The 26,240-nt window shown below is 57.5% G+C and overlaps 1 protein-coding gene across 6 annotated transcripts in view; it reads left to right on the forward strand.

Moving 5' to 3' along the window:
• The window catches only part of CACNA1I (calcium voltage-gated channel subunit alpha1 I), a 128,155-nt gene that overhangs the window by 97,540 nt on the left and 4,375 nt on the right, over positions 1–26,240 (forward strand). For 3 of the 6 annotated variants that reach the window (XM_054239090.2, XM_054239086.2, XM_078334382.1), the window contains 22 exons: positions 136–229; positions 899–1,101; positions 1,751–2,233; positions 2,545–2,645; positions 3,349–3,472; positions 3,716–3,784; positions 4,372–4,556; positions 5,128–5,254; positions 5,534–5,659; positions 7,521–7,610; positions 10,127–10,319; positions 10,892–11,043; positions 12,246–12,355; positions 12,997–13,130; positions 14,030–14,100; positions 17,876–17,954; positions 18,644–18,765; positions 19,775–20,113; positions 20,395–20,541; positions 21,610–21,732; positions 23,429–23,594; positions 25,120–25,319. In XM_054239090.2, coding sequence (XP_054095065.1) covers positions 136–229; positions 899–1,101; positions 1,751–2,233; positions 2,545–2,645; positions 3,349–3,472; positions 3,716–3,784; positions 4,372–4,556; positions 5,128–5,254; positions 5,534–5,659; positions 7,521–7,610; positions 10,127–10,319; positions 10,892–11,043; positions 12,246–12,355; positions 12,997–13,130; positions 14,030–14,100; positions 17,876–17,954; positions 18,644–18,765; positions 19,775–20,113; positions 20,395–20,541; positions 21,610–21,732; positions 23,429–23,594; positions 25,120–25,319 — 3,438 coding nt within the window. The remainder of the gene's footprint in view (positions 1–135; positions 230–898; positions 1,102–1,750; positions 2,234–2,544; positions 2,646–3,348; positions 3,473–3,715; positions 3,785–4,371; positions 4,557–5,127; positions 5,255–5,533; positions 5,660–7,520; positions 7,611–10,126; positions 10,320–10,891; positions 11,044–12,245; positions 12,356–12,996; positions 13,131–14,029; positions 14,101–17,875; positions 17,955–18,643; positions 18,766–19,774; positions 20,114–20,394; positions 20,542–21,609; positions 21,733–23,428; positions 23,595–25,119; positions 25,320–26,240) is intronic. The other 3 variants (XM_054239089.2, XM_078334385.1, XM_078334371.1) reach the window with 2 other exon arrangements.

Raw genomic sequence — 26,240 nt, forward strand, 5'->3', positions numbered from 1 at the left:
CATCTCATTTCCCTTTTCTAGCAGTTTTCCCATCTGTAAAATGGCGGTGGAAACACCCATCGAAAAATTCAGGAGGGAGCTGGGAAGGGAGGAGCTGGGCTGATCTGCATTCTAACGTGAGGGACGCTCTCCCAGGGTGACGCCAATCGCTCCTACTCGGACGAGGACCAGAGCTCATCCAACATGGAGGAGTTTGACAAGCTCCAGGAAGGCCTGGACAGCAGTGGAGGTAAACAGGTCCTTGCTTGTCACCTAAAGGGCCAAGAGCCTTCCCCCCAGATCCAAGTGGGCAGAGGGGACAATGTCTGACTTTCCCTCAAGCCCAGGCTCAGGGACTGCTACTTCTCTATGGTTTGTTATCTACCTTCATAATTGGAAGAAATGTGAAATTTCAAAAAGAGGTCGGTGACATCCACAGACTGTGGGATTCTAGGCACAGGGGTAGCTGCAGCCCGCCACATCCCTCCACACAGCAGGGCCCCTTGGTTACTGCCTCAGGGTCTCAGGTCAAGGCCTATGTTCTGGTCCTGCCTGGTACCACTGGGCAGCTTAGAACAAGCATCTCCCAAACCTAGCCCAGTGTATTTTTTAGTAACCAGGGTGGACAGTCCCTGCCTTGTTTCCCACAGTGGGCATGGCAGTGAGGCTCCAGGCTGGTCCTGAACATGGAAGGCAAGGGGTCCACACATACCTAAATAAAGCTGAGAGCCCTGCAGGCAGAGCAGAGGGGAGGTGCTGTGATGGGGTACAACCAGGAAGACTTCCTGGTAGAGGAAGCCTCCTCAGAAAAGCTCTCCATTTCTACTCCTTCCTTGTTTGTTTGTCTTGTGCCTCCCTTGCTCTTGTTTTGTCCTCTCTGCCTTCTGTCCCTCCCTCTGTCTCCATCTCACTCCTCCAGATCCCAAGCTCTGCCCAATCCCCATGACCCCCAATGGGCACCTGGACCCCAGTCTCCCGCTGGGTGGGCACCTAGGTCCTGCTGGGGCCATGGGACCTGCCCCCCGACTCTCACTGCAGCCGGACCCCATGCTGGTGGCCCTGGGCTCCCGAAAGAGCAGCGTCATGTCTCTGGGGAGGATGAGCTATGATCAGCGCTCCCTGGTGAGTTCTTATGGGGAGCTCCCGGTGGGATCTTCCTGCTGGGGTGTGTGTGGAGGGGCCCTGAGGAGAGGTACCTGCCAGTCCAGCCTCAGACTCTGGTGCCCAGCCAAAGTCAGGCAGGGGTATGTCTGTTGCATTCCTGGGTTCCCAGTGCCACAGCGGGACCTGGCAATAAGGAATGAATGCCTAGTGCCAGTGGGGTCTGGTGCAAAGAACTGGGTTTTCATCTCAGCATCCATGTGTCAGGTAAAAAGAGCTGGCTTTTGGGGTCAGGCAGACTGCAGCTTGAATCCAGCTTCTGCCACCTCCCAGCTGTGTTACAATGAGCAAATTACTGCCCTTCTCTGAGCCTCAGATTCCTTACGTGTAAAATGGGAAGATGGCCCTAATTTGCTGTACCTTCCTCAAGGGAAGTGAGGTGGCAGGAGGGGATGTAACCTCTGGGTGATTTGCCCACATGTCCCTGTGGATGTAGATGGAATAAGGTGGGCCAGTGAGAGGAGCTCTAGGGTCAAGCCCATTTCATCACCACTTGTCAGGCGGTGGCACTCTTAGAGCCACAGCGGGGGTGCAGGCTGCCTTTCTGCACCTGATGACCCACTCATGGGTGTGCCTGTGGGCCACTGACCGGGGCGGGGTCTCCTCCCAGTCCAGCTCCCGGAGTTCCTACTACGGGCCGTGGGGCCGCAGCGGGGCCTGGGCCAGCCGCCGCTCCAGCTGGAACAGCCTCAAGCACAAGCCGCCGTCGGCTGAGCACGAGTCCCTGCTCTCCGCGGAGCGTGTTGGCGGCGGAGCCCGGGTCTGCGAGTGTGCAGGGGACGAGGGGCCGTCGCGGGCCGCGCCCCTGCACTCCCCGCATGCCCACCACGCCCATCATGCCCATCACGGGCCCCATCTGGCGCACCGCCACCGCCACCACCGCCGGACGCTGTCCCTCGACACCAGGGATTCGGTGGATCTGGCAGAGCTGGTGCCCGCGGTGGGCGCCCACCCCCGGGCCGCCTGGAGGGCCCCAGGCCCGGTCCCCGGGCATGAGGACTGCAATGGCAGGATGCCCAGCATCGCCAAGGACGTCTTCACCAAGATGGGCGACCGCCGGGATCGCGGGGAGGATGAGGAGGAGATCGACTACGTGAGTGGGGGCGGGACCGAAGGGGACAGGAGCGGTGAGATTGGAAAGAAAGGGGTGCGGCCGCAGGTGGCGGGGCCCGAGCGGGCGTGGCCGGAGGGGCTGGGGCTTCAGGCGCGAGGCAGGAGGGGCGGGGTCAGAACTGCCTACACCTGAACTGGGCCGGCTCCTGGGAGAGAAACCCTCGCTGGCTGCACCAGACGGGCTGAGTTCGGAGGTGACCCTGCGACCCCAGTTGGCGGGATGGCCGCGTGGGCGGACACGGGCAGCCCTGCGCAGCGCTGACCCCCGGCGCTCCGTCCTCCTCTCGCCAGACCCTGTGCTTCCGCGTCCGCAAGATGATCGACGTCTATAAGCCCGACTGGTGCGAGGTCCGCGAAAATTGGTCTGTCTACCTCTTTTCTCCCGATAACAGGTGTGCGGGGTCAGGCCTAGGGTGAGGGTTAAAGTAGGGGTGATGTGGGAGGGACAGGTCTCTGCTGAGCCAGGCAGGGCCATTGGTGGCGCTCTCCCAAACCACAGCAGACCCTGCCGGCCCAGAGGTTGGGGGTCTCCAGGGGAGAGGGAGGAGCCCGATGTTGGTGGCCAGGCTCTCCTCTAGTCTAGGCCATCCCTGTGCTGGGGACCAGGTTGAACCATTCTCAAGTAGCCTGTAGGGCTTGCATCTGAAGGGGACATCAGGAGGCTTCCTGGAGGAGGAGGCCTTTGTGCTGGGCTGTGGAGGCAGGTGGCATTCCAGTAGGCACAGCAAGGTCTGTGAAGAGGAGGAGCCTGGTCCAGGGGCAGGGAGCAGCCTAAGGGAAGGCCTGGGGCAGAAGCAGAGGGCACCAGGCAGTGTGGTGTCCTCCTGACAGGCTTAGGGATCTGGGCTGGGAAAGCCTTGAGAGTGTCAGGGCAAGGGGGTGACCTGGTGGTGTGGGTGTGTGGTCAGAGGAGGCCGTGCCAGCTGGGCATGCTGAGCAGGTGTAGAGTCGGCACCTGTTGTGTGGCCAGAGGAGAGGAGAGGGGTTGCTTCCTCGAGGCCAGCCTGGTCTGCACTTCTGCCTGGGCTCTCTGCCTCATTCTGTCCAGGGTGTGAGGCAGGTGATGCTCAGGCGGCCCCCGCCCACCCTGCCCAGGTTCCGGGTTCTGTGTCAGACCATCATTGCCCACAAGCTCTTCGACTACGTCGTCCTGGCCTTCATCTTTCTCAACTGCATCACCATCGCCCTGGAGCGGCCTCAGATCGAGGCGGGCAGCACCGTGAGTAGCTGCAGCCCTTAGGGCAGGGCCAAGCCAGGGGACAGCTCATCAGGGCTGAGGGAGGCAGGGATTTCACTGGGCACCTCAAGGCGGGACAGGGAGTTTGCCTCGGGAGCGGGGAAAGCCTCCCTGAACTGAGAGGTGGCGGCCTCTCCTCCACGCACCTTGGCCAAAGGAGAGGCTGGCCATTGGCTGGGCAGGTCTGGGAGCCCCTGGGTCCACGGTACCTCCCAATGCTTTCAGGAACGCATCTTCCTAACCGTGTCCAACTACATCTTCACGGCTATCTTCGTGGGCGAGATGACACTGAAGGTAGTTCCTAGCTTCACCCAGGACCCCTACCAGCCCCAGCTCGGTCACTCTGGCCCTCTGTCAGCCCCTGCCTCAGCTCATCACTCACCTGCCATAGGCCTCATTCCACTAGTAACCTCGTGGCCCCACCCCTCTGGGTATCAGACCCTGGGCTGGGCTCTCGCGATCCAGAAGGGGTCAGCTGCGTCCCCATTCACAGGAGTCATAACCCCGCCAGATAGACTGGTGTAGGGAACACTGAGTGTGACGGAGGCACCTGCTGGAGGTGTGGGGCTCAGGGGAAGACTCTCGTCTGGGGCGCTTCCCAGGGTGGGCAGTTTTGAATTGGATTTTCCAGAGGCGCCGGGAACCTAACGGGGCAGCCCCCGAGGCCCTGACCCCGCCTCGTCCCCGCCCATCACCCTCCCTTAGAGTGAGACCTGAACTCAACCCTTCCGTTCGGCGCTGCCACTTGCCGGAGCCCGCCCCATCCCCGAAGCCCACTGGGCCTTGCCCTGCCCCTAAGCGCAGAGCCTGGCCAGCCCCGCCCACCTACCCCCCCACTCCCCGTCCCGCGGCGGCTTGACCCCGACCCCACCCCGCCTCAGGTGGTCTCGCTGGGCCTGTACTTCGGCGAGCAGGCGTACCTGCGCAGCAGCTGGAACGTGCTGGACGGCTTTCTTGTCTTCGTGTCCATCATCGACATCGTGGTGTCTGTGGCCTCGGCCGGGGGAGCCAAGATCCTGGGGGTCCTCCGAGTCTTGCGGCTCCTGCGCACCCTCCGCCCCCTGCGGTGAGGACCCCTCCCCGGCAGATGGGGGAAGGTGTCATACACTGTACAGAGAAGCCTCCGCTGAATTGGGCCCTCACTCCGCCCTCCCCACCCGCCCACTCAGTCCTCCAATAGTGAGTGCCAAGCACCCTGGGCTGTTCCCAGGGGAGGGGTCTGCAGACCCTGGGGGAGGGGCATGCTGGAAGAGCAGGGCTGAAGGTGGACCCCACTATTGCTACCCACGCTGTGTGTCCCCAGGTGGCTCATTGCCATCTCTGGGCGTCAGTCCCTAGATCAGGGTGTGGTACGGCCCCCGTGGAGCTGGGCACAGTGAGGGGTGAGGGCAGGTGCCCTGCTGCTGCTGTAGATCTAAGGCCTGGGTACAGCTCACCTCCTGCTCTGCCATGTCTAGATTGCCTGGCCGCTTTCTCTGCATTCCCGGTGACTGTCCTCATGCCCTAGGGTGTTCAGCCCTGGTGAGCCCTGGGGCTCCTGCCCTCGGAAGCTCAGCCCTGGTGACTCTGGGCTGAGCAAGGGCTGCCTCCTGGCCTGGCCAAAGGTTCATATGCGCCTGGCCTCTCCCTGCCCGTAGTGTCATCAGCCGGGCACCAGGCCTGAAGCTGGTGGTGGAGACACTCATCTCTTCCCTCAAGCCCATCGGCAACATCGTGCTCATCTGCTGTGCCTTCTTCATCATCTTTGGCATCCTGGGAGTGCAGGTGAGGGGTACCCAGGCTGGGTGGGGACTGGGCTCTGTGACTGGGGAAGAGGAAGTCTCCCACAGCCAGGGGAGAGACTCCACATTCCAACCGCCACCACCCATTGCTGGCCAGCCATCTGCCTTGCCAGCAATGGGCTCCCCCTCCAGGGAGGGAGACAGACACGGGCCCAAATGACTGAGCACAAGGCAGGCTGAGTCTATGAGATGAAGAGGCAGATTTCTTTTTGACTTGCAACCCCCACCCGTGAGAGCACCAACCTTGCCTCCCTTTTCCCAGCTCTTCAAAGGCAAGTTCTACCACTGCCTGGGTGTGGACACCCGAAACATCACCAACCGCTCGGACTGCATGGCCGCCAACTACCGCTGGGTCCATCACAAATACAACTTCGACAACCTGGGCCAGGTGAGCGCTGCCCTCCTAGTCCTGATCACACCTTCCCCTCTCTTGGATGCCATGGCTCTGGGAATCACACACCTGGCTTCAGACTTGCACTGCCAGAACTGACACTGACTTCTCTCAAGCCTGAGTTTCCTCTTCTGCAAAATGGGTGAGGGTAGCACTCACCTCTCAGATGGGATGAAGCTCAGAGGGTCTGCCTGCGGTGTCCAGCAGACACCTCACCCCTACCCACGGGACCCTGACAGGAGTTTTAGTCAAGAGTGAATCTAGCTTTGCCACTTTCTGTAACTGTGGCCTCCCTGAGCCTCAGTTTCCTCATCTATGAAATGAGAATGTTATAGCTTGCCAAGAAGGCCACCGTAGAGATGAAAAGGTATCAAGTGTACCAAGCCCTTGGCCCAGGGTGGTTCCCTCTCCCATCACCCGCCCGCTGCTCTCTGCTCCATCGACAGGCAAGCCCCTTTCCAGTGTCTGCTTTCCCCTTGGTCTCCTCTCCTGGGGGCCTGCCAGGAGAGACCCATCTGGGCAGTGCCCCAGGTGAGAGCCCTTGGCTGGCTGCCTCCCCTTTCCCCAGAGCTACTCTCATTTCTCTAGGGCCTGCCCAGGAGCCCAGGTATGTCCAGGTGCAGGCTTGCCTTGCCCCAGGAGCACAGGGAGGAGCAGGCTTCAGGCTCGTGTCCCCACTGGCTAATGGGCAGCCTCCAGCTAGATAACACTGGAGGGCTTGCCCCCCAGTGCCACCTGGGAGGGGAGCCACAGGGCCTTAGAGGGGCAGTGAGTGCCCAGGGAAAGGGTGTCAGGAACCGGGACAGTCACTACCCCTGCCCCTATGGGGAAAAGATGTCTTAGGAAGCTGAGGGGAGCCCACCTGTGGCCTTTGCCCATGCTCCTGACTTCTTTCACATGTGGGCTCTGCTCCAGTGCCAGCCCTGCCCCTTTGGAGCATTTTTGGGTCCACCTGGCTTCGGGCTCTCCTGGAATTCCTTGTGGGGTGTTCTCAGCACTCGGAGCCACCTGGAGAGATCCAGCCTGGGCTGCAGCCTCTGACTCTTCAGTGGCCCTCTCCAGCTGTGTGCCCTCAGACAAGTGCCAGACCCTCATCTGTTCCAGTGTCCTCATCTGTCAATGGGGCCATGATGGCAGGTTCTTCGAATGTAGGAGCCTCCTGTGCCCTTGGTGGGGGGTTGGGGAGGGCTTCCTCTGTGTCCCCTGCCCTCCTGCTCCTGGGTCTGAACCCTTTCTGGACACCCTCTGCACCATTCCCACCTGGAAAGGGAAGAGGCAGGGGTCTGTGCTCTGGATGGTGGGAGGAAGGGACAGTGCTGCCAGGCCAGAGACTCATTCCAGAACCCCATGTCCTAGCCCACAGTGGCAGAAGGGGGTATGGCCACCTCTGACCCAGGGCTCCTGACTCCTCTCATGAGCTCCTGTTGTCAGATGCTGGGGCAAGCATGTCTTACCCACTAGAGTAAGGCTGGCAGGGACCTTCTGGTTGAGCTTCAGCTGGCCCTCCCAGCACATCTGCCAGAAAGGCATTTGTTAGCTCCATTCTTTCGGTAAGGGGGCAGGAATTGAATTTTTTTGCCCAAGATCACACAGCTGGATAATTTCAGAACTGAGACCAAAACCCAGGACTGTGGGTCCAGTACTCTTTCTTCTATAATAGCAACTACGGAGTATGTGGCGGGCACATAGTAGGTCATTTGGAAAGGTTTGTTGCATGAAGGTACAGGTCTACCACACAGGGAAGACCTCTGTGTCCCTCTGCCTCCCAGAGGCAGAAGAATAGAGAGCTGAGGAGGGGTGGCTGCAGCTGGAGTCACACACCCCTCACCCCTGCATTCCCTCTCCCCGTGTCTCCCAGGCTCTGATGTCCCTCTTTGTTCTGGCATCCAAGGATGGCTGGGTGAACATCATGTACAATGGACTGGATGCTGTCGCTGTGGACCAGCAGGTAGGTGTTGTTGGGACCAGGCCAAGCCTGGATGCAGGGAGACATGGTGTCCTTGGGGCCCAGTGGTTTGAATTTGAAACTGGTATCAGTGAGACCCATAACCCCAGTGTCTCCCCACTGTCAGCACAGCCCGCACCTCATATCCTGGCCTGAATCTTCCCCATTAGGGCGGCTCCTTGGGTAGCGTAAATCCTTGTTCCATTTGCTTTGGCAAATCCCCCCTGCTCTGTGTGGAGAGGCAGCTGAGCCACTCCTGCCTAGAGGGGCACAGAGCTTGGTGGGTGGAGAACCAAGTGCAGGCAAAGAAGAGGGGCTGAGCCAGCAGGCACAGGAACAGAGAGGTGAGAGTGATGTGTTCAGGGAATTGGGAGTTGAGGGCCAGGGGTAAAAAATGAGAGAGGTAGGAGGTGGGGAGAGGAGGCAGGTAGGGCTGGGTGGTCTGCAAGCTCCCGAGTGAGCCATGACAAGGGGAAAAAGTTTATTCTGAGAGCAGAGAGCCAGTGCGGGACTTGCAACAACAGTGGTGCCCCCGCTTTTCAGATCTGCTTGTCAGTGCAACCTCCTGAGGGCTGCTGGGTGAAGATGGATTTGGGGAGGGGGATTGGGTGGAGGAGGTCAGGGAAGAGACTCAGACTTGGCTTCCGAGACCCCTCGGGAAGCAGGGGTTCCTCTGGGGCTAGGGAGGGACTTTAGGCAAGATGTGTGGCTGACTTGGGTTGACTGTGTCCAGACTGAGGGGGTCACTAGGAGAAAGAACAGTGAAATTTTCTAGCTTAAAACAATGCCCACTTGGTGGAGGCAGGGCTGTGTGCAACTCCCAGGCCTATATATAATGGCCCTTTGGTTCTTGGTTTCATGGGTCCCATCCAGTAAAACTCTGGAGCTGGAAGTGAGGGTGGCAGTATTGGGTAGGAGTAATGAGAACACTTGGATGCATCTTCCTCTACTTCCTTGTCTGCTCTGTCCCCTCACCCCTACCAGTGCATGCATGCATGTGCATACACAGATTCCACCAAGGAATCTGTGCATCCAAGTTCTTCCCTCTGCTGGCCACCTTGTTTTCTGCCTTGTTTCTGGATGGGTGAATAAGTGAAAGGATGGATGTATTGATGGATGGGTGGCTGGCTGGCTGGGTGGGTGAATGGATGGATGGGAATGGAAGGATGGATAGATGGGCAAGTAGATGGATACATGAATGGATGAATAGATGGATGAGTGAGTGGATGGGTAGATGGATGGAGGGATGGGTGGATGGGTAGGTGGATGGATGGGTGGATGAGTGAATGGATGAATGTATTGATGGATGGGTGGCTGGCTGGCTGAGTGGTTGAACGGGTGGGTGGATGGATGGATGGATGAAAGGATAGATGGGTGAGTAGATGGATACATGAATGGATGGGTAGATGGATGGGTGAGTAGATGGGTGGATGGATGGATGGGTGGATGGGTAGATGGATGGATGAGTGAGTGGATGAGTGAATGGATGAATGGGTGAGTGAATGGGTAGATGGATGGATGGGTGGATGAGTGAATGGATGAATGTATTGATGGATGGGTGGCTGGCTGGCTGAGTGGTTGAACGGGTGGGTGGATGGATGGATGGATGAAAGGATAGATGGGTGAGTAGATGGATACATGAATGGATGGGTAGATGGATGGGTGAGTAGATGGGTGGATGGATGGATGGGTGGATGGGTAGATGGATGGATGAGTGAGTGGATGAGTGAATGGATGAATGGGTGAGTGAATGGGTAGATGGATGGATGAGTGGGTGGATGAGTGAATGGATGAATGGGAGAGATGGGTGGATGGATGTGTGAATGGATGGATGGATGGATTGATGGGTAGATGAATGGATGGGTAGATGAATGGGTGAGTGGATGGGTGAATAGGTGGATGAATGAATGGGTGAATGGGTGGGTGGATGGATGGATAGATGGATGTGTGACTGGCTGGCAGGTGGATGGATGGGTGGATGCATGGATGGATGAGTGGGTGGATGGATGGATGGATGGATGGGTGGCTTGCTGGCTGGTGGGTGGATGGATGGCTTGCTGGCTGGTGGGTGGATGGATGGGTGGATGCATGGATGGGTGGGTGGATGGATGTGTGAATGAGTGGTTGGGTGGGTGGATGGATGGGTGAATGAGTGGATGAGTGGGTGGACAGGTGGATGGGTAGATGGGTGAGTGGAAGGATAGGTGGGTGGATGGATGGATGGATGGATAGATGCATGCATAGGTGAATGAATAGGTGAACGAGAGGAAGAAGACAGATGTGTCCAGGAGGCAGCAGCTGAGCTGGGAAGGAAGTGTGGCTTTCTTTGCTGAGCACATTATTGTGCCATGCCCAGGGTATTTACTTCCTACTTGCTGCCTCATTTAGACCTCACAGCTGCCTTCCTGGAGGCAGGCTCAACACATCCTCACTTCTTGGAGGCTCAGCCAGGTTGGGCACCTGCCCATGGCCCTGTAGGGCCTGATCAGCCTCCTCAGCCCTCTCTGGCTCCCCTGCAGCCTGTGACCAACCACAACCCCTGGATGCTGCTGTACTTCATCTCCTTCCTGCTCATCGTCAGCTTCTTTGTGCTCAACATGTTTGTGGGCGTCGTGGTGGAGAACTTCCACAAGTGCCGGCAGCACCAGGAGGCTGAAGAGGCACGGCGGCGTGAGGAGAAGCGGCTGCGGCGCCTGGAGAAGAAGCGCCGGAGTGAGTGGGTGCCTGTGGAGGGCATGGGCCACCCAGCTCTAGGCCCCTCTGCCTGGGCCTGACCCCAGCCTCCTGGGCCTTTGGAGCTGGAAGGGAACAAAAGATACAGTCCCTGTGCCCAGGGCTAAGCCACTTTTCCCAGCATCTTCCTCTCCAGGGGACCTGAGCCCCATCAGTGTCCACCCAGAGTCCAATGGCTGACACCACTGCCAACCTGAGTGAGACTGTGGGGGGTTCAGTCCAGGCAGAGAGCAAAGGCAGAGCCTGGGTGCCCTGGGCCATGGGAACCCTGCCCTCCCTACAGGCAAGCCCAGAGGTCCTGCCATAAGCTCTTTTGGGGTAGATGGGGAGAATGAATATTCTGCCTTCTTTGTCACCTTTCCCCACCATTTCTCTCATGGTGCTTTGGCTGGGTGGAGGGGCTCTAACACTGATTCCAGGGCCTGGGGTGGACGGACATCCTCCTCCTTACCCACTCCCTTTCATCCACCTTTCCGTCCTTTGTGCTCTGTGTTCTGTTCCTTGACCCCAACCTTCTGTGGTCTGTGCCACTCCACCTCTATCCCCTGCAGAGGCCCAGCGGCTGCCTTACTATGCCACCTATTGTCACACCCGGTTGCTCATCCACTCCATGTGTACCAGCCACTACCTGGACATTTTCATCACCTTCATCATCTGCCTTAATGTGGTTACCATGTCCCTGGAGCACTACAATCAGCCCACGGTGAGCCCTGGTCTGCCTCCCAGCCTAAGGGTACAAGGTGAGGGTGGGGTCTCAGCAGGACCCCACCCCAGGGATAGGGTCAGGAAGGGGTTAGCTGACAGCAGGATCTGAGCAGCCCCTCCATGCTGAGCTCTATGCTGGGCACTGCAGTGGGAGGATGCGCAGGACAAGCTTACCTTCAGGAAGCTCAGGGCCTGGAAGAGAAGGGTCAGGGAGGCAACATTTGGACCCTGGCCTGCACATGGGTGGCGATGATTGTGGTGTGTTAAATATTGACTCTTTGCAAGGCACACTACATATATGAACTCTTTAATGTGGCAGGGGGAATCCTTTGTACAGATTTTATAGGTGAAGAAACTGAGGCTTAGAGATGTTGATCCTGTCCAAGTTGCCTAGCCATAGGTAGTGAACCAAGTCGGGAACTTAGATTTGCATTCAAAGCCTACCATGTAGCTTCAGTTACTTCCTGGGCATATGGAGACTTGGGAACAGGGTGGGGGAACCATTTCAGGCAAACATTGGGGGTGGGTGAGGATGACCATTTCCCAGCTTGCTGCAGACTGGGTATGTGAGGGGCATGTGAGGAGCAAGTGCATTCTAAAAACCTTGATGGAGTTGGAGGGGAAGAAGAGGGAAGCAGAGCCGGTGTGGAATTAATACCTTATTTCAAATGATAGGAGAGGAATATTATGAATGCGGGAAAAAGAAAGATAAGCATTGGCAGAATGAAACAATAATTATAGAACTTCTAAATTAACAGGAAAAAGTTGGAATAGTAATAGCTTACATTTACCAAGTATTGTTCTGTGTCCAGCACTGAACTATTAGCTCATTTAATTTTCATAGCAGCTTTCTAAGATGAAATGACTTACTCAAGATCATATGGTGAATAAGGAGTGAGCACTAAGCCAGGATTCAAATGTAGGCAGTCTGGCTCAGTAGCTCTTCATTAATACCCTATATTGCCTCCAAAGGGGACCAGCTGGACCAGACACACAGAAATAAGAAAAAGGAAACAGAAGAAATAACAACATAAAATAAATAGTACACATTAAGATGGAAAGAATAAAATAGCATATAAACAATGACACGAAAAGTAAATGGATTAAATTCTCTCCTTAAAAAGCCAGAGACTTTCTGAGTGGAGGAAGGTTGGGGAGCAGGTCATGTGCCCTGGATCATGCTTCTCTTTGCTCCAATAGTCTCTGGAGACAGCCCTCAAGTACTGCAACTATATGTTCACCACTGTCTTTGTGCTGGAGGCTGTGCTCAAGCTGGTGGCATTTGGTCTGAGGCGCTTCTTCAAAGACCGGTGAGTGGCCAGGCTGGGCTATGGCAGTAATAGGGTAGACTGCAGGACGAGGAAGCAGTCTTGACCCTTAGGGAAGCCTGGAGCAGCCTGAGGAGGGGAGCCAGTAAGCATCTAGGCACTGATGGACAAGTGCACCAGCTGCTGCTTATGACGCTGAACAGGAAATGATTATGGTCTCATCTGATAGATGCAGGCCATTCTACTTGGCCCATCTTGGCTGATCTTTGGTAGGCTCTCTGTACCCTATAGGCAGAGCACCATCTGCTTTTTTTTTTTTTTTTTTTTTTTAAGGGAATAAGTGAGGCTCAAAGAAGTTGATGGACTAGCCTAAGGCCACACAAAAGGAGCAGCCAGGTCAAGATTAGTTCTAGAAGTTACAGTCCATGCCTCCTTTTCTGAAGGAGGCCACAGATGTTTATTTAGCCTGATCAGCCCCTTGCGTGAGAGAATGATGGCTATGGGGAGCAGAAAGGGGCCTGGACCCAGTGGCATTAGGAGGAGCTAGTAAGGGAGGGCAGCCACACAACCCAATGGGTCACAATAGAAGGGTGAGGACCTGGGAGGCTCCCCCACTAAGGTGTGTCTGAATCAGAGAGATTCTCCTGATGCTTACTCCTGCCTTCCCATGCACTGCCGAGCAGATGGAACCAGCTGGACCTGGCCATTGTGCTTCTGTCAGTCATGGGCATCACCCTGGAGGAGATTGAGATCAACGCGGCCCTGCCCATCAACCCCACTATCATCCGAATCATGAGGGTCCTGCGCATTGCCCGAGGTGAGGGGCAGAGGATGGGACAGGGAATAGGGACAAGCAGGAGTGGGATGAGACTCCCCATTGCCTGATGAGGGCACACAGGAGTGGGGTGGGAAGAGGTGGGGGCAGGAGTTCGTGGGCATGGTGGGCTCCTTGCTGAGCAGGAGTGAGCAAGAGCCGGGAGGCACACAGCCAACACACATGTATGCACCCTCTGTGTGCACACACCTCCCCCAACACACTCACAGACAGCTTTGCACAACACACATGGGCACACTCCCACTTCCTTATAACACCATGACCCGTGGGGTCCAGTCTCAGAGTGTTATGCAAGGAACCCAGTCCAGCTGGGAAGATGGGAAACACCTCCAGCTCCTCACTGGCGTTTCTCAAACACAGTGACTAGGACGCAGGGTCTTCAGAGCCCCCTTTTCCCTCCCTCAAGGTGGCTCCTTCTTTTAAAAGCCTCCTGCCTCAGGGTAAGCCGAGGTGCCTCATGGTCTTCTGCCTGCCAGAAACTCAGCGAGTGATGCCAGAGTCATCTTTATCGAGAGGGGAAGGGAAGAGATGTGGCCACTCACGCTGGCCCTTTGTGCCCGTGACTTTTCATGGTGCACTCATTCACACACTTCATAGACCTCTGTTCCTGTGGCTATGCCCTGTCCTCTGGGGCATTTTTTACAGTGACGCCCACGCCTTGTGTACACACATTTTTGTGCATGCCCGACTTACCCTGTGGCTGCACACACCCACGTTGTGTAATGTGTCATCTGAGAGCCGAACTCTGCTTGCACGTGCCTTCATGTTCTCACTCTTCTCCTGAGTTTACACACGTGCACATGCACGTGCACACACTCACATGCACACACATGTCCCGGCTGCCCCGGGACTGAGTGGGCAGGGCTGGGTCTTGCCTGCAGTGCTGAAGCTGTTGAAGATGGCCACAGGGATGCGGGCCCTGCTGGACACAGTGGTGCAAGCTTTGCCCCAGGTAAGAGCCACTCTTTCTGGCAGCCCTTCTAGAGGTCGTTGGAGTCTAGCTGGGCCCTGGGTTGTGCAGGCTCTGATTTCCCTTCTCCTTGCACCTGCCAGAGCCAGGGCAGATGCTGTCTCTGGGGATGCACTTTGAGCTGGGGCCTGAGAGGTGGGAAGGGCCCTTTTCTGCTTCTTTCTTCCGGCTTCACCACGTGGTCGCCAGTGCCACTCTTTGTCCAGCCCTGTGCACGCCCTGAGGATCCACATCATGCCCTTGGTTGCCCCCAGGCTGATTTGGGGAGACAAATACTTCAGGGAAATGTGGGGAGGGACCTCCAGCATGTTCCAGAGAGAGAGAAGAGTGCTGGACACTCTGGGAAGGCAGCCTGGGAAAAGAAACGGAGCTGGACTTCCAAGGGTGGCTTGGTAGAAGGAGGTGGCAGTGTGGATGGGGAAGTTCCAAGATGGCATTCCAGGAGGGACAGTGTGAGACCCTGACCCAGGTGGGCATCTGGGAAGTTAGGGAAGTCCCTCTACCTGCACCCCGTCGTTAGTGAAAGGGGAGATGTGATCAGGACCACAGAGGGCCTCTTTTTCATCCTCCTGAGAATTCTGCAATCCCAGTCCTTCCCTCCCCCTGCTGTCTGTTCCCCTTCCCCCTCCCCTCAGGGTGGCCTCTGCTCTGAGCTGAGCTTCAGGCTCATTTATTTATTCATTATGACTCATAGAGCCGTCAGGAACTTTAGGCGCCTTAAAATACAGATACCACACATTAAAAACGAGGATACAAGATTAACAGCCCAGGGAAGGTGGAAGCAGAGCTAATTCTTTCAGGGACCCTGGCTAAGGACACCAGTGAGTTCTGTTCTTGAGTTTAGTGTGAGCTTTCCAGCAGCCTCATTGTAAAGGGAAAGTGACGTGGTCTGGATGGAAAGCAAGGGTATTCATTCGGAGACGTGTGGCTTTTCCTAACACTAAATCCCTTCAGAGGACTTGTAGCTTTTTGTGCCTCAGTTTCCTTGCCTATAAAATGAGGATGATGGTGAAGCATCGCTCCCTCAAGTGCATGTTTCGAAGGGCTGCAGTGAGGTTTCAAATGGTTAAAGCTCATAAAGCACACCATCCCCATCCCTAGCAGCCTCTTACATGCCACTTCCCATGAACTGGGCATGTAAGAAGCTGCTAGGGATGGGGATGGAGGGTGTGTGCCTCGGCCTCCCTGGCCCTCCTTGGTCCCACTCCCCTTCCTCATTCTCTGACCCCTGGGCAGTCCTATCATGACTCCCAAATCCAGTGCTGAGCTGGCACAGGGAACAGCATGTGGAGATGTTCAGGACATCCCAGCCTCCAGCAGGAGACCCATGTAGTCATTACAATTGCATCAGCACTTTAGAAGACGTGTGTTCCAAGTGCCGCTGGCCGTGAAATGGTGCTTACCCCTCAAAATCCATTCGCTGATGCTCATGTTGTTGTATGGACATTGGCCATTCCTCGGTTCTATGGAAAGTGCTAGGAAAATGAAACTTCAGCCTTTTCCCACCAGGCTCTGCCCCAGAAAGAGGGAGGAGGCACCAGAGAAGGCTTTTCAGGGGAGGTGACCCATGGATGGGGCTTTGAGGGGTAGGAGGAGGCATTTACTAGGCAAAGACGGAGGGTCCTCCCTGCAGACGGAAAAGAGTATGCCAAGGCACTGTGGGGCTTGTTTTCTATGTGGGTGGAGTGTGGGGGGTTGGAAGGTCAGGCTGGGAGGGGGTCCTTGGGGGATCAGGTCACAGCACACCTTCAATGCCAGGGCAGCAACATCGGGCTTTATATTGCAGGCACTGGGTGCCGCAGGAGGGTTCTAGACATGGGAGATTGCAGACAGCTGCCTTTGAGAAGGTGGCTCTGGTGGCTGGGAGGAGAGTGGATTGGAGAGAGAGGCTGGAGGTAGGGAAGCTGGTGAGGAGGCTGCCGCAGCTTTGCCAGCTCTGAGATGCTGACTGCAGGAAGGGTCAGATAGAAAAGCTGAAGGCAACCCTGGTTAAGAGATGCTGCCATCCCCGGCCTGTGCAGGGCACAAAGCTGAAATCCTAGGGCCTCAGCCATGCCAGATCCTTATCAGCCGTCAGGGCCTACAGTTTGCCTCACAGGCGCTCAGTAAGTGCTTGTTTCATTAATGAAGGGAACGTCATTTAATTAGACACTAGCAGTGCAGAATGGCTGGGCAGGAATCCCTGCTCTGGAGTGGAGCGGAGAAACTCAAGGAGCGGTGATTAATGGGGTTTACTTTCCAGCAATTAACATGAACGTCTTCTGATTCTCTTCATGCAGGCCTCCTGAGGGTTCTAAGAGATATTCCATTTCTAGGGCAAGGAAGTGTTTGAGCCTTGTCTTCTCCACAGCATCAGTTAAAGGTGGTCTCTGTGCATGGATAGATTTGAACTAGGTCTGGAATCCAGGACGCTTTCTCCCACAGGAGCTGTGGGACGGGGGTGGCTGGCTTTGCAGAGGCTTCTGGGGCCCCTGGGCCTGCGTGATTCCTGCCTTCCCTCCTCTCTATGGCCAGGCATTGTGCTGGCCCAAGGAGGCACATCTGACCGCATGCAGCTGTGTTCCTGCTCTTGAAGATTTCCCAGACCAGCAGATGACAGTGACAGGGACAAGTGCATTTCCGTGGTTTTGTAAAGGAGCTAGTGTTAGCGCTGAGACCTCCTGCCTTCTCCCTGCTCTTTCTTCTTCTTCTCCTTCTCCTTCTTCTTCCTCCTTTTTTTTTTGAGACAGAGTCGTGTTCTGGCACCCAGGCTGGAGTGTAGTGGCGTGATCTTGGCTCACTGCAATCTCCACCTCCCGGGTTCAAGCTATTGAACCGTGGCACCACACCCAGCTAATTTGTGTATTTTTAGTAGAGACGGGGTTTCACCATATTGGTCAGGCTGGTCTTGAACTCCTGACCTCCTGATCTGCCAGCCTCGGCCTCCCAAAATGCTGGGATTACAGACGTGAGCCACTGAGCCTGGCCTCCTTCCCTTTCTTCATTTATCCATCCATTCAACCTTGGTAGCCACACAAGGTGTGCAGCATACGTGGTGTGCATGGACCCTGGGACCAGTCTGCTGGGTTTGAATCCCTGTTTACTAGCTATGTGACTCTGAACAAGTGACATCACCTCTCGGTCGATCTCCTTCTTCATCTGAAGAATGGGGATAAAAGATAGTTCACGGCTAGGTGCGATGACTCATGCCTGTAATCCCAGCACTTGAGGAGTCTGACGTGGTCAGATCACCTAAGGTCAGGAATTCAAGACCAGCCTGACCAACATGGAGAAACCACATCTCCACTAAAAATACAAAAATATTTGGTGTGGTGGTGCACACCTGTAATCCCAGCTACTCGGGAGGCTGAGGCAGGAGAATCGCTTGAGCCCGGGAGGCAGAAGTTATGGTGAGCCGAGATCATGTCATCGCACTCCAGCCTGGGCAAAAAGAGTGAAACTCTGTCTCAAAAAAAAAAAAGATAGTTCATGCATTATTGTGAGGAGAAAGTGAGCTTATGAACTGCACGTGCTGGAAACGGCAGCTTGTGGTAAAGGCGGCACGAGCGTGTTCTTGTTATTTTGAGGCCTGTGTTGGACCCAGCCTGCCCTCCAGGTTCTGTGGGGGTGACAGACGTGGACACACAGCCCGGGGAAATGTAACAGCTGCCCTGACCTTCAGGCTGCCCACCCCCATCGCCCAGCCTCCACCCTTCCCAGGCCAAGTGTGCCCCTGCCAGCTCCGCAGCCCCACCTGGCCTCACCTGTCTTTGCGCAGGTGGGCAACCTGGGCCTGCTCTTCATGCTGCTCTTCTTCATCTATGCTGCCCTTGGGGTGGAGCTCTTCGGGAAGCTGGGTGAGTGACTCCTGGAGGAGGCCTGTGGTGGGGGTGCAGCAGGGCTGCAGGATGGCCAGGGGGGTGGGGGAGGCCTGAGACCCCTCCAGCCTGTCACATCAGGGTCTCTGTGTTGGGGAGATGCCTACAGAAGGGCGCACGGGTGGGTGGCCCTCTGCCATCTGCTCTCCCTTCTTGGTTCGGGTAGGAGTTCTTGGGAGAGGGCAGCCTGTGTCCTCGGGCACTCACCAGGCTTGTGTGCTGGAGCCCAGCTTGGATCCTCCAGCTGTCTGGTCTTCCAGGGAACCTGCCCTCCCATCCCTGTGTTGGTGCCTGTCCTGAGCCAGTGCCCGTCCCATCAAGTGGAGAGACCAGGGCTGGGTCAGAGGGCAACAGAGCGTACGCTGAGCTCCACCCTGCACCAGACAGCTCTGGAAAGCAGGGTTCCCTGGGGGGGCTGGCCCTGGCCCCATTTCATCCTCTTTCTCAGAAACCCATTCTTCAGTGGGGGCAGAGTCAGACTCACCAAAACCTGAGCCCCAGCTCATGCGCCATCTCCCTGAGCCTCAGTTTATCTGTAGGCTGCGGACAGTTTGCCTGCCCCTCCAAGGGTGTGGTGAGGGTTCTGAGGCAAGATGGGGGCACCGGGTCCGGGTGAGCCCCGAAGGCACTCTGCTGTCGGGCAGGGCTGACCTTCTCCCCGCTTCCAGTCTGCAACGACGAGAACCCGTGTGAGGGCATGAGCCGGCATGCCACCTTCGAGAACTTCGGCATGGCTTTCCTCACGCTCTTCCAGGTCTCCACGGGTGACAACTGGAATGGGATCATGAAGGTACTCCCAGGGGGGCTGCGGTGGAGAAAGCAGCCAGGTTCTGGGAAAGGGAGGTTGATGGTCCTGCTGCTCAGGGCTCTGTCTGCCCAGGGCCCCACCACACGTGGGCGGGGGCTGCAGAGCCCAGAGGAGTGGAGGGGTCTGCGTGGGACCAGCACAGTGGGGAGAGCTGAGCCAGAACAAACAGGCCCCCTGTCCACCACTGTCCCATCTCCCAGTGTTGCCTGGGATCGGGGCTCAGATTTTAGGAGAGACAGCTCTACCCAGTTCCAGAGGGGACCTGGGGCCCAGGCAGTCCCGAAGGCCAGGGCTAGGCCCCCCTGCTGTTTGCCACACTGACTGGATCACCTGGCAGAGGCTCCCTGGCCTGGGGCACAATCTGGGCTGGGCTTGGAAGGAAAGAGAGGGGCTCCTGGGGGATACGGGTGAGGCCTCGGTTCCAGGGCCCTGGGGTGGAGAGGGCAGTGCCAGGCCTACTCTGCCTCCCACCCCCACCCTGCTTATCCCTCAATGCTCCAGCAAGGGGGCAGGACTCTGGGGGGCTGGGAGAGGTGGCCACTCCCCTGGTCCAGAGCCGGAGGGTGGTGGAGGCTTCTTGGGCTTTGTGGATGGGGGTTGAGCTGGCAGAAGAACCAGAAAGGAAGGACAGGTGGCCTGGTCTGAGTCACCCCCTTCCCAGGGGACCCTGAAGGAAGCCCCGGATGCTCCTTCTCAGGCCTGACTGTGGCCCCGGGAGGCAGGGCCAGCTGTAGGGAGGGAATGTGGGTGGGAACGAGAAAGGAGGAGAGGGCCCTGGGCCATCTGTCTGTCCATGTGGGGACTTAGCTGAGGCTGAGGCAGGCAGAGGCTGCCGCTAGGCAGAGTCGGGCAGGGCAGCTGGGGGCCATCTCGGGGGTTGAATCCCCGTCTTGCTGCTTCCGTGTGTGGCCCTTGGCCAGCCTCTGCCTCCAGTAGACTCTGGGATATCCTCATTGTCATCCTCGTCCTCGACGCCCTCCCCGCCATGCAGGACACGCTGCGGGACTGCACCCATGACGAGCGCAGCTGCCTGAGTAGCCTGCAGTTCGTGTCGCCGCTGTACTTCGTGAGCTTCGTGCTCACTGCGCAGTTTGTGCTCATCAACGTGGTGGTGGCCGTGCTCATGAAGCACCTGGACGACAGCAACAAGGAGGCGCAGGAGGACGCTGAGATGGACGCGGAGCTCGAGCTGGAGATGGCCCACAGTCTGGGCCCCGGCCCGAGGCTGCCTGCCAGCTCCCCAGGAGCCCCTGGCCGTGGGCCGGGAGGGACGGGCGGCGGGGGCGACGCCGAGGGCGGTTTGTGCCGGCGCTGCTACTCGCCTGCCCAGGTGGGCAGGGGCTGGAGAGGCTTGAGGGTCATCAGAGGAGGGGGGCACTGCAGGGCCAGATGGGCAGTGGGGCTGGGGAGGCTTTGCACAGAGGCCTCTGTTTTGCTGGGCCCCCTGCGCCCACTCAGCTCCATAGAAGGGGTAACCCTACGATGAGGGGGTCGGTCCCAGGCCATAGGCACAGAGAACCAACCGGGAGGGCAGCTGTGTCCTACCCACCCCGCAGCCCCGGGACCCGGCTGATAATCCCGCCTGTCCCCACCCCATCCCCGTCCGCCTAGGAGAACCTGTGGCTGGATAGCGTCTCTTTAATCATCAAGGACTCCTTGGAGGGGGAGCTGACCATCATCGACAACCTGTCTGGCTCCATCTTCCATCACTACTCCTCGCCTGCCGGCTGCAGGAAGTGTCACCACGACAAGCAAGAGGTAATGGCGGCCTGGGAGTGTCTCTGGGCAAGGGCAGCTCAAAGCCTGGTGGGGGGCCAGCCTGAGGGGAGAGCCGGGCTCTGGGCCGTAGAGACCAGGCTGAGTCAATGTGGGCACATGCTGCTTCCATGGCCAGGCAGACCGGCTCCTGAAGCCAGGACCAGGTGTGGTGGCCGCAGCTGCTGGCCTCAGCCCTGTGCCACACACAGTAGGTGCTCGGGTAGGGCAGCTGCTCCACCTTGTGTGCTGCGGATGCCAGGCCAGGAGCCTGTGTGTCACTCACAGCGCAGCTTGCCCTTTCTGAGGGTCATCTGCCTGCTCTTCTGCCAGGGCATCATCCTGGCACTCAACCTCCTCCAGGTGTCCTTCCCTGCCCTCCAGCTTGGGGCCTAGGTCCACCCAGCTCTTGGAGGGGGAGCTGACCACCCAGCTCTTGGAGGGGTTCCCAGGCTGTGGCCATGCATCTGTCTCCAGTGCAGGTGCAGGCAGCCCCTCCACTCTCCCCAGCAGGGTAGGCCCTTGACCTCTCACCAGGGTGTTCTAGCCCCCAGGGTGGCCCCAGCCTCAGGTGGCTGTCAGGTCGGATCCCCAGCAGCCGTCAGCAGGAGCTGGAGGTCTGGGCTGCCCCACACCCCTGCCCTGTGGTGGCTGGAAATTCTCCAGTGTCTCTGGGCCCCACATTGTCCCCTGCCTGAGACACGCTGGGCAGGTCATCCACACGGGGCCATAGGTGAGTCAAGCCCTGCCCAGTCTTGACAGGCACTTGGTCTGGGGCAAGCAGACAGCTGTGGAGTCCATAGCCCACGGCGACTCTCCTGTCCTCAGGCCCAGATAGCAACAGGGGCCACTCAGGGCTGGCTTCCACTGGAGGTGGCCACTGTGTCACCATCGCATGTCACATAGGCTGTGCCCCTGCAAAGTGTGGACACCGTGCCCAGCAGGTGTGTGGACCTTTCTGACCACTGCTCAGCCTCTCTTCAGAGCCTCAGGCCTGTGGCTGCATGCCCCAAGACCCAGGTGTGCTGTCCCAGCCCTGGGGTGACCCAAGGCCACCCCCTCTGCCTGCAGGTGCAGCTGGCTGAGACAGAAGCCTTCTCCCTGAACTCAGACAGGTCCTCGTCCATCCTTCTGGGTGACGACCTGAGTCTCGAGGACCCTACAGCCTGCCCACCTGGCCCCAAAGACAGCAAGGTAAGCTCCTGGGCAGGCAGGTCTGTCCTCGAAGCCTGGCCCCTGTCCACCCAGGCAGGACCCCCCCTCCCTGTCTTTCCAGTCTACCATGTAAGTGGCACCCACTGCGTGCTAGGCCTTCATCTTCTGTTGGACAGATGCAGGCAGTAGGGCTCAGAGAGGTGGAGTGACTTGCCTGAGATCACACAGCCACAAGCCCAGCCAGCGCTCCAACCTGGCACCCAGCAGCGCTGGCTGTTTTTTGCTGCTTTTGGTATTTTTTATCCATTCCATGGGTCATCCCTGTTTGGCGGGGCTGTGAGGTTGAAGCAAACTGGAGAGTCACGCCAGGCACAAGCACCTACTGTGTGCAGGCGCTCTGCCGACACCAGCTGATTGTCTCACAGCTCTGTGCAACAGGGAGGATGTGTCCCCACTTCACACACAAGGAAATGGGGGTTCTGAGAAGTGGGGTGATGCTCGCATCACACAGCCAGGAATGACAGAGCAGGAAGTCACCCCTAAGACTGGACCCCAAACCTCTGTGCCCCAGGGGGTCAGTCTGAGGAGGCCTGCGGGGCAGGGAGGGCCTGCTGCTGTTCCTGCAGTCTTGAGGGGTGAGACCTGAAGACCGGCGCTCATGATCTCAAGGTCAAGGTGGTCCTGCCCTGCTGGAGGTGGGGGGGAAAGGACAGCTGGGGGATACCCTGGGCTTGGCACCTCTGACCCGCAGACTGGCCCTCCATCAGCTCAGGGTAGGCTGCGGGTGGAGTTCTTCTGGTACCTTCCATGTCATTTCAGCCCCTTCCTGATTGCTATCGTGCTGCAGCCCCTGTACTCCCACACTGCTCTCCTACAGAGGACGTCAGGGGCACAGTTTCTGGGAGTCAGTGGGACTTGGGCCGGCAGCAGTCTTTTTTTTTTTTTTTTTGAGACGGAGTCTTGCATGGTCACCGGAGCTGGAGTGCAATGGCACCATCTTGGCTCACTGCAACCTTTGCCTCCCTGGTTCAAGTGATTCTCCTGCCGCAGCCTCCCAAGTAGCTGGGATTACAGGAGCCTGCCACCATGCCTGGCTAATTTAAAAAAAAAAATTTTAATAGAGTCAAGGTTTCACTATGTTGGCCAGGCTGGTCTCAAACTCCTGACCTCATGATCCACCTTTCTTGGCCTCCCAAAGGGCTGGGATTATGGGTGTGACCACTGCTCGGGCAGGGTGCAGTCTTTTGTGCCAGCAAGTCACAGGAGGTTGGGATGGCATGCGTTCACCTGCCTTGGGGGGGTGCATTAAGGCAGCTCTTCTAGGAAGGGGTCACTCTGGGCTGCAGGGCTGAGGAATGCCGGGGCCAGGGAATGCCCAGGAAGGAAGGGGTTACTCTCTTTGGATGCGGAAACTGAGACTCAGCAAAGGGAAGGAACCCACCCAAGGTCATGTTCACGGGACACTCATGTGGCCGCTCAGGCTGTCTTCTGATGCCTTCGCCAGCCTTGACCTGGCTTCTTCACTGGGCCAGGGTCTGTACTAGGGAAATCACTAACTGCCTGGGGCATCCAGTGGGGCACTGGGAGGTGTTTTGGAAGATGGTCAGGTAGAGGAATTGAGAGGAAGGTCAGACTAGCCGTGAGGATAGCCTCATTAAGCAAGGGGCCGTGGAGCAGGTCATGAGGGCAGCCGTCCCCCTTCCCCGTCCTGCCCCATCCTACCCTTTCCTTGCAGGGTGAGCTGGACCTGCCTGAGCCCATGCGTGTGGGAGACCTGGGTGAATGCTTCTTCCCCTTGTCCTCTACGGCCATCTCACCGGGTTCAGAGAACTTCCTGTGTGAGATGGAGGAGATCCCATTCAACCCAGTCAGGTCCTGGCTGAAACACGAGAGCAGTCAAGGTGAGGGGTGGGATCCCTGCCATCTCCCCGCAGCCCTCGTCTTGGGCATCTGCTTCACAGGGAGATAGTTGAGTTTTTTCCTTACTGTTTTTACCCAGGCTATTATGTTTAGTCCAGAAAGAACCAGATGGATAGCTGATCGTGAGAAATAGCTGATATAACAATCATAAAATCTCAGGCCTGATATAATAATGATACAAGAGCCAAATAGTATAAAAAGATGAGGTAATTGTAACAGAAACCTAGGCTACAGGAAGCTTCATGCTGAGCTTCCTAGGAGCTGTAGTGAAAAGGGAAACAGGTGGGTACACATAGCTCTCATTATCAAGCAGAAGGAAAACTGCCAGATTATTGTGGTGTTTTTCTAGAGCTGAATTTGAGAGGTGTGTGGCCTGCAGATCTTCAGATACATGGGGATGTTAAACAGAAAAGCCTGGTGTCTTCAACAGCCCTTTTGTAAATTTGATACTTATCCTTCAGCCCTACCTGCAGTGTTCTGTTTGCGTTTTGGGCCCGTGGCTGGGCTCTGGGCACAGGGCCAGGGGGCTGCCATCATGGACTCATCTTTGCTGTAGTCCTTGTGGACGGTGGCAGGAACCTGGTTTCCCAGCGCTGGCTGTAGAGGGAGGCAGAGAGATGAGCCTAGCAGAAGAGGGATGCCCAAGACCCTGAGCCCACCCCAAGCGCCCTTCAGGGACACCTCCCAAGAGCCAAGGGTGGGGTAATTTTCCTGGGTACCCTCCTTAATACCGATGGCCTCTCAGCTGGCCAGGGTGACTGAAGTGCCACAACCCCAGACTTCCAAAACCAGAAGTCAGAGCACAGAGTCTGACCCGAGAGCCATTCTGGAGGAAGGAGAAATCTCATTCCCTTTAATCAACCATTTATGTACGTTTTCCTTAAATGGTAATATGGCATGGCATAGGAACCCCAGGTGGGACATTCAGACTGTCCAGCTGTCTTGGGTACATTCTTCCAATATCTCTCCCTTAACCTGAAAATGCTGAGGGGACCGTGAGCAGAGGCTGCTGCTACCCCCTGATGCTCCCACACCCAACACCTGCCCCAGCCCTCAGACCCCCTCACCCCCATCCCTGCCCCTCACCATGTGCAGCTGACCAGGCCAGACTGATCTGCCATCCAATGCAGTGCCTGACCCGGAGCTGGGACACCCCACCCTTCTGCTGTCCTACAGGGGCCCCCAGACCTGGCCAGGCCCCATGGAGGGGTCAGGACCTGGGGGTGACTGATTTTAGTGAGCACCTACTGTGTACTTGGTACTGAGCTGGGAGCTTCCAGCCATTTCTTCTCCTTATGCCCCATCAAGGGCTGGTTCAGGATTTCTCTCTTGCTGTCACAATGGGGAAACTAAGGCTTCGAGAGGGCCAGTTACCCATGGTCTCATAGTCAGTTTATTAGGGGACCCCTCCTTGCTGGCTCAGTGACACTGGTGCTCAGTGCTGCCTTCCAGGGGCTGCCCCCTGGTGTGAGTGTGCTCCCCCAGCTCTGTCTCCTCCTTCCCCAGCAGCACCCCCAAGTCCCTTCTCCCTGGACGCCTCCAGCCCTCTCCTGCCCATGCCAGCCGACTTCTTCCACCCTGCAGTGTCTGCCAGCCAGAAAGGCCCAGAAAAGGGCACCAGTGCTGGGACCCTTCCCAAGATTTCGCTGCAGGGCTCCTGGGCATCTCTGCGGTCACCAAGGGTCAACTGCACCCTCCTCCGGCAGGTACTGACACCTCTCGGGCTCCAGAGTGCTGGTCTGTGGGAGAGGGGCAGGATCTAAGCCAGGCCTGGAAGTCCAAGAGACTGGGAGGGGAGGGACTCAACCAAAGGCCCAGGGAACCACTGTACAAGGGGATTTGGGACACAGGGGTGATGCTGAGACTGGAGGGGGAGGTGGCACTGGGGCAGATGGAATGGGCAGAGCTGGGTCCTGGGGACAGCAGAGGGTGGGGAGGACCCTGATGGGGCTCTGGAAGAGACCTGTGATCCCTAGTTTAAGGGGAGAGGAGGAGTAGGAGTATGTGAGACTTTGCAGGGTGGCGGGTGCTGGTAGTGGGGAGGACACCCTGGGTGCTCTAGGTGGTGTGGGTGAGGGCTGATTACTAGGAGTGGAGGTGGGAAGGCCGGTCTGGCAGATGGGAAGACTTGGCCTACAGGGTCCCCTGTATGGGACTGGCCCAGGCCACAGCCCTCCTGCCTATGGACACACAGTGGCCCAGAGCACTGAGCAGACCCACTTGGCTCTGTTGTGTGGGTGGGGAAATGGGACCTCACTGGCTCCCACAGTGTGGTGAGGGCTGGGCCAGCCCGGCCGGCACTCCTGTGATCGTTGATTCATTCATTGGGTGACTGTCTAACCCCGTTACACCAGGCTGTGTGCTGTGGCGGGCAGGATACAAACTCTCTGCCTGCTGGGCTTCCTGTTTAGTGCTGAGAGTGAGCTGCGGGGGTGCAGGAGGAGGAGGAGGGTGATAACCAGAATCAATGTTTGCAGAGTAAAGTCTACGCCATGCTGGACAGGCAGGGAGAACAGCACCAGGGAGGGGCTGGAGGTCGGGGACTCTGGGGCCGGGAGGTAGGGGCTGGGTGGCTGGGAGTTGGGGGGCCCCCTGGGCCAGGAGGTGGGCGCCCCTGGGGCCAGGAG

The sequence above is a fragment of the Callithrix jacchus genome, chromosome 1 (assembly GCF_049354715.1).
Source record: "Callithrix jacchus isolate 240 chromosome 1, calJac240_pri, whole genome shotgun sequence".
NCBI classification, from domain to species: Eukaryota; Metazoa; Chordata; class Mammalia; order Primates; family Cebidae; genus Callithrix; species Callithrix jacchus.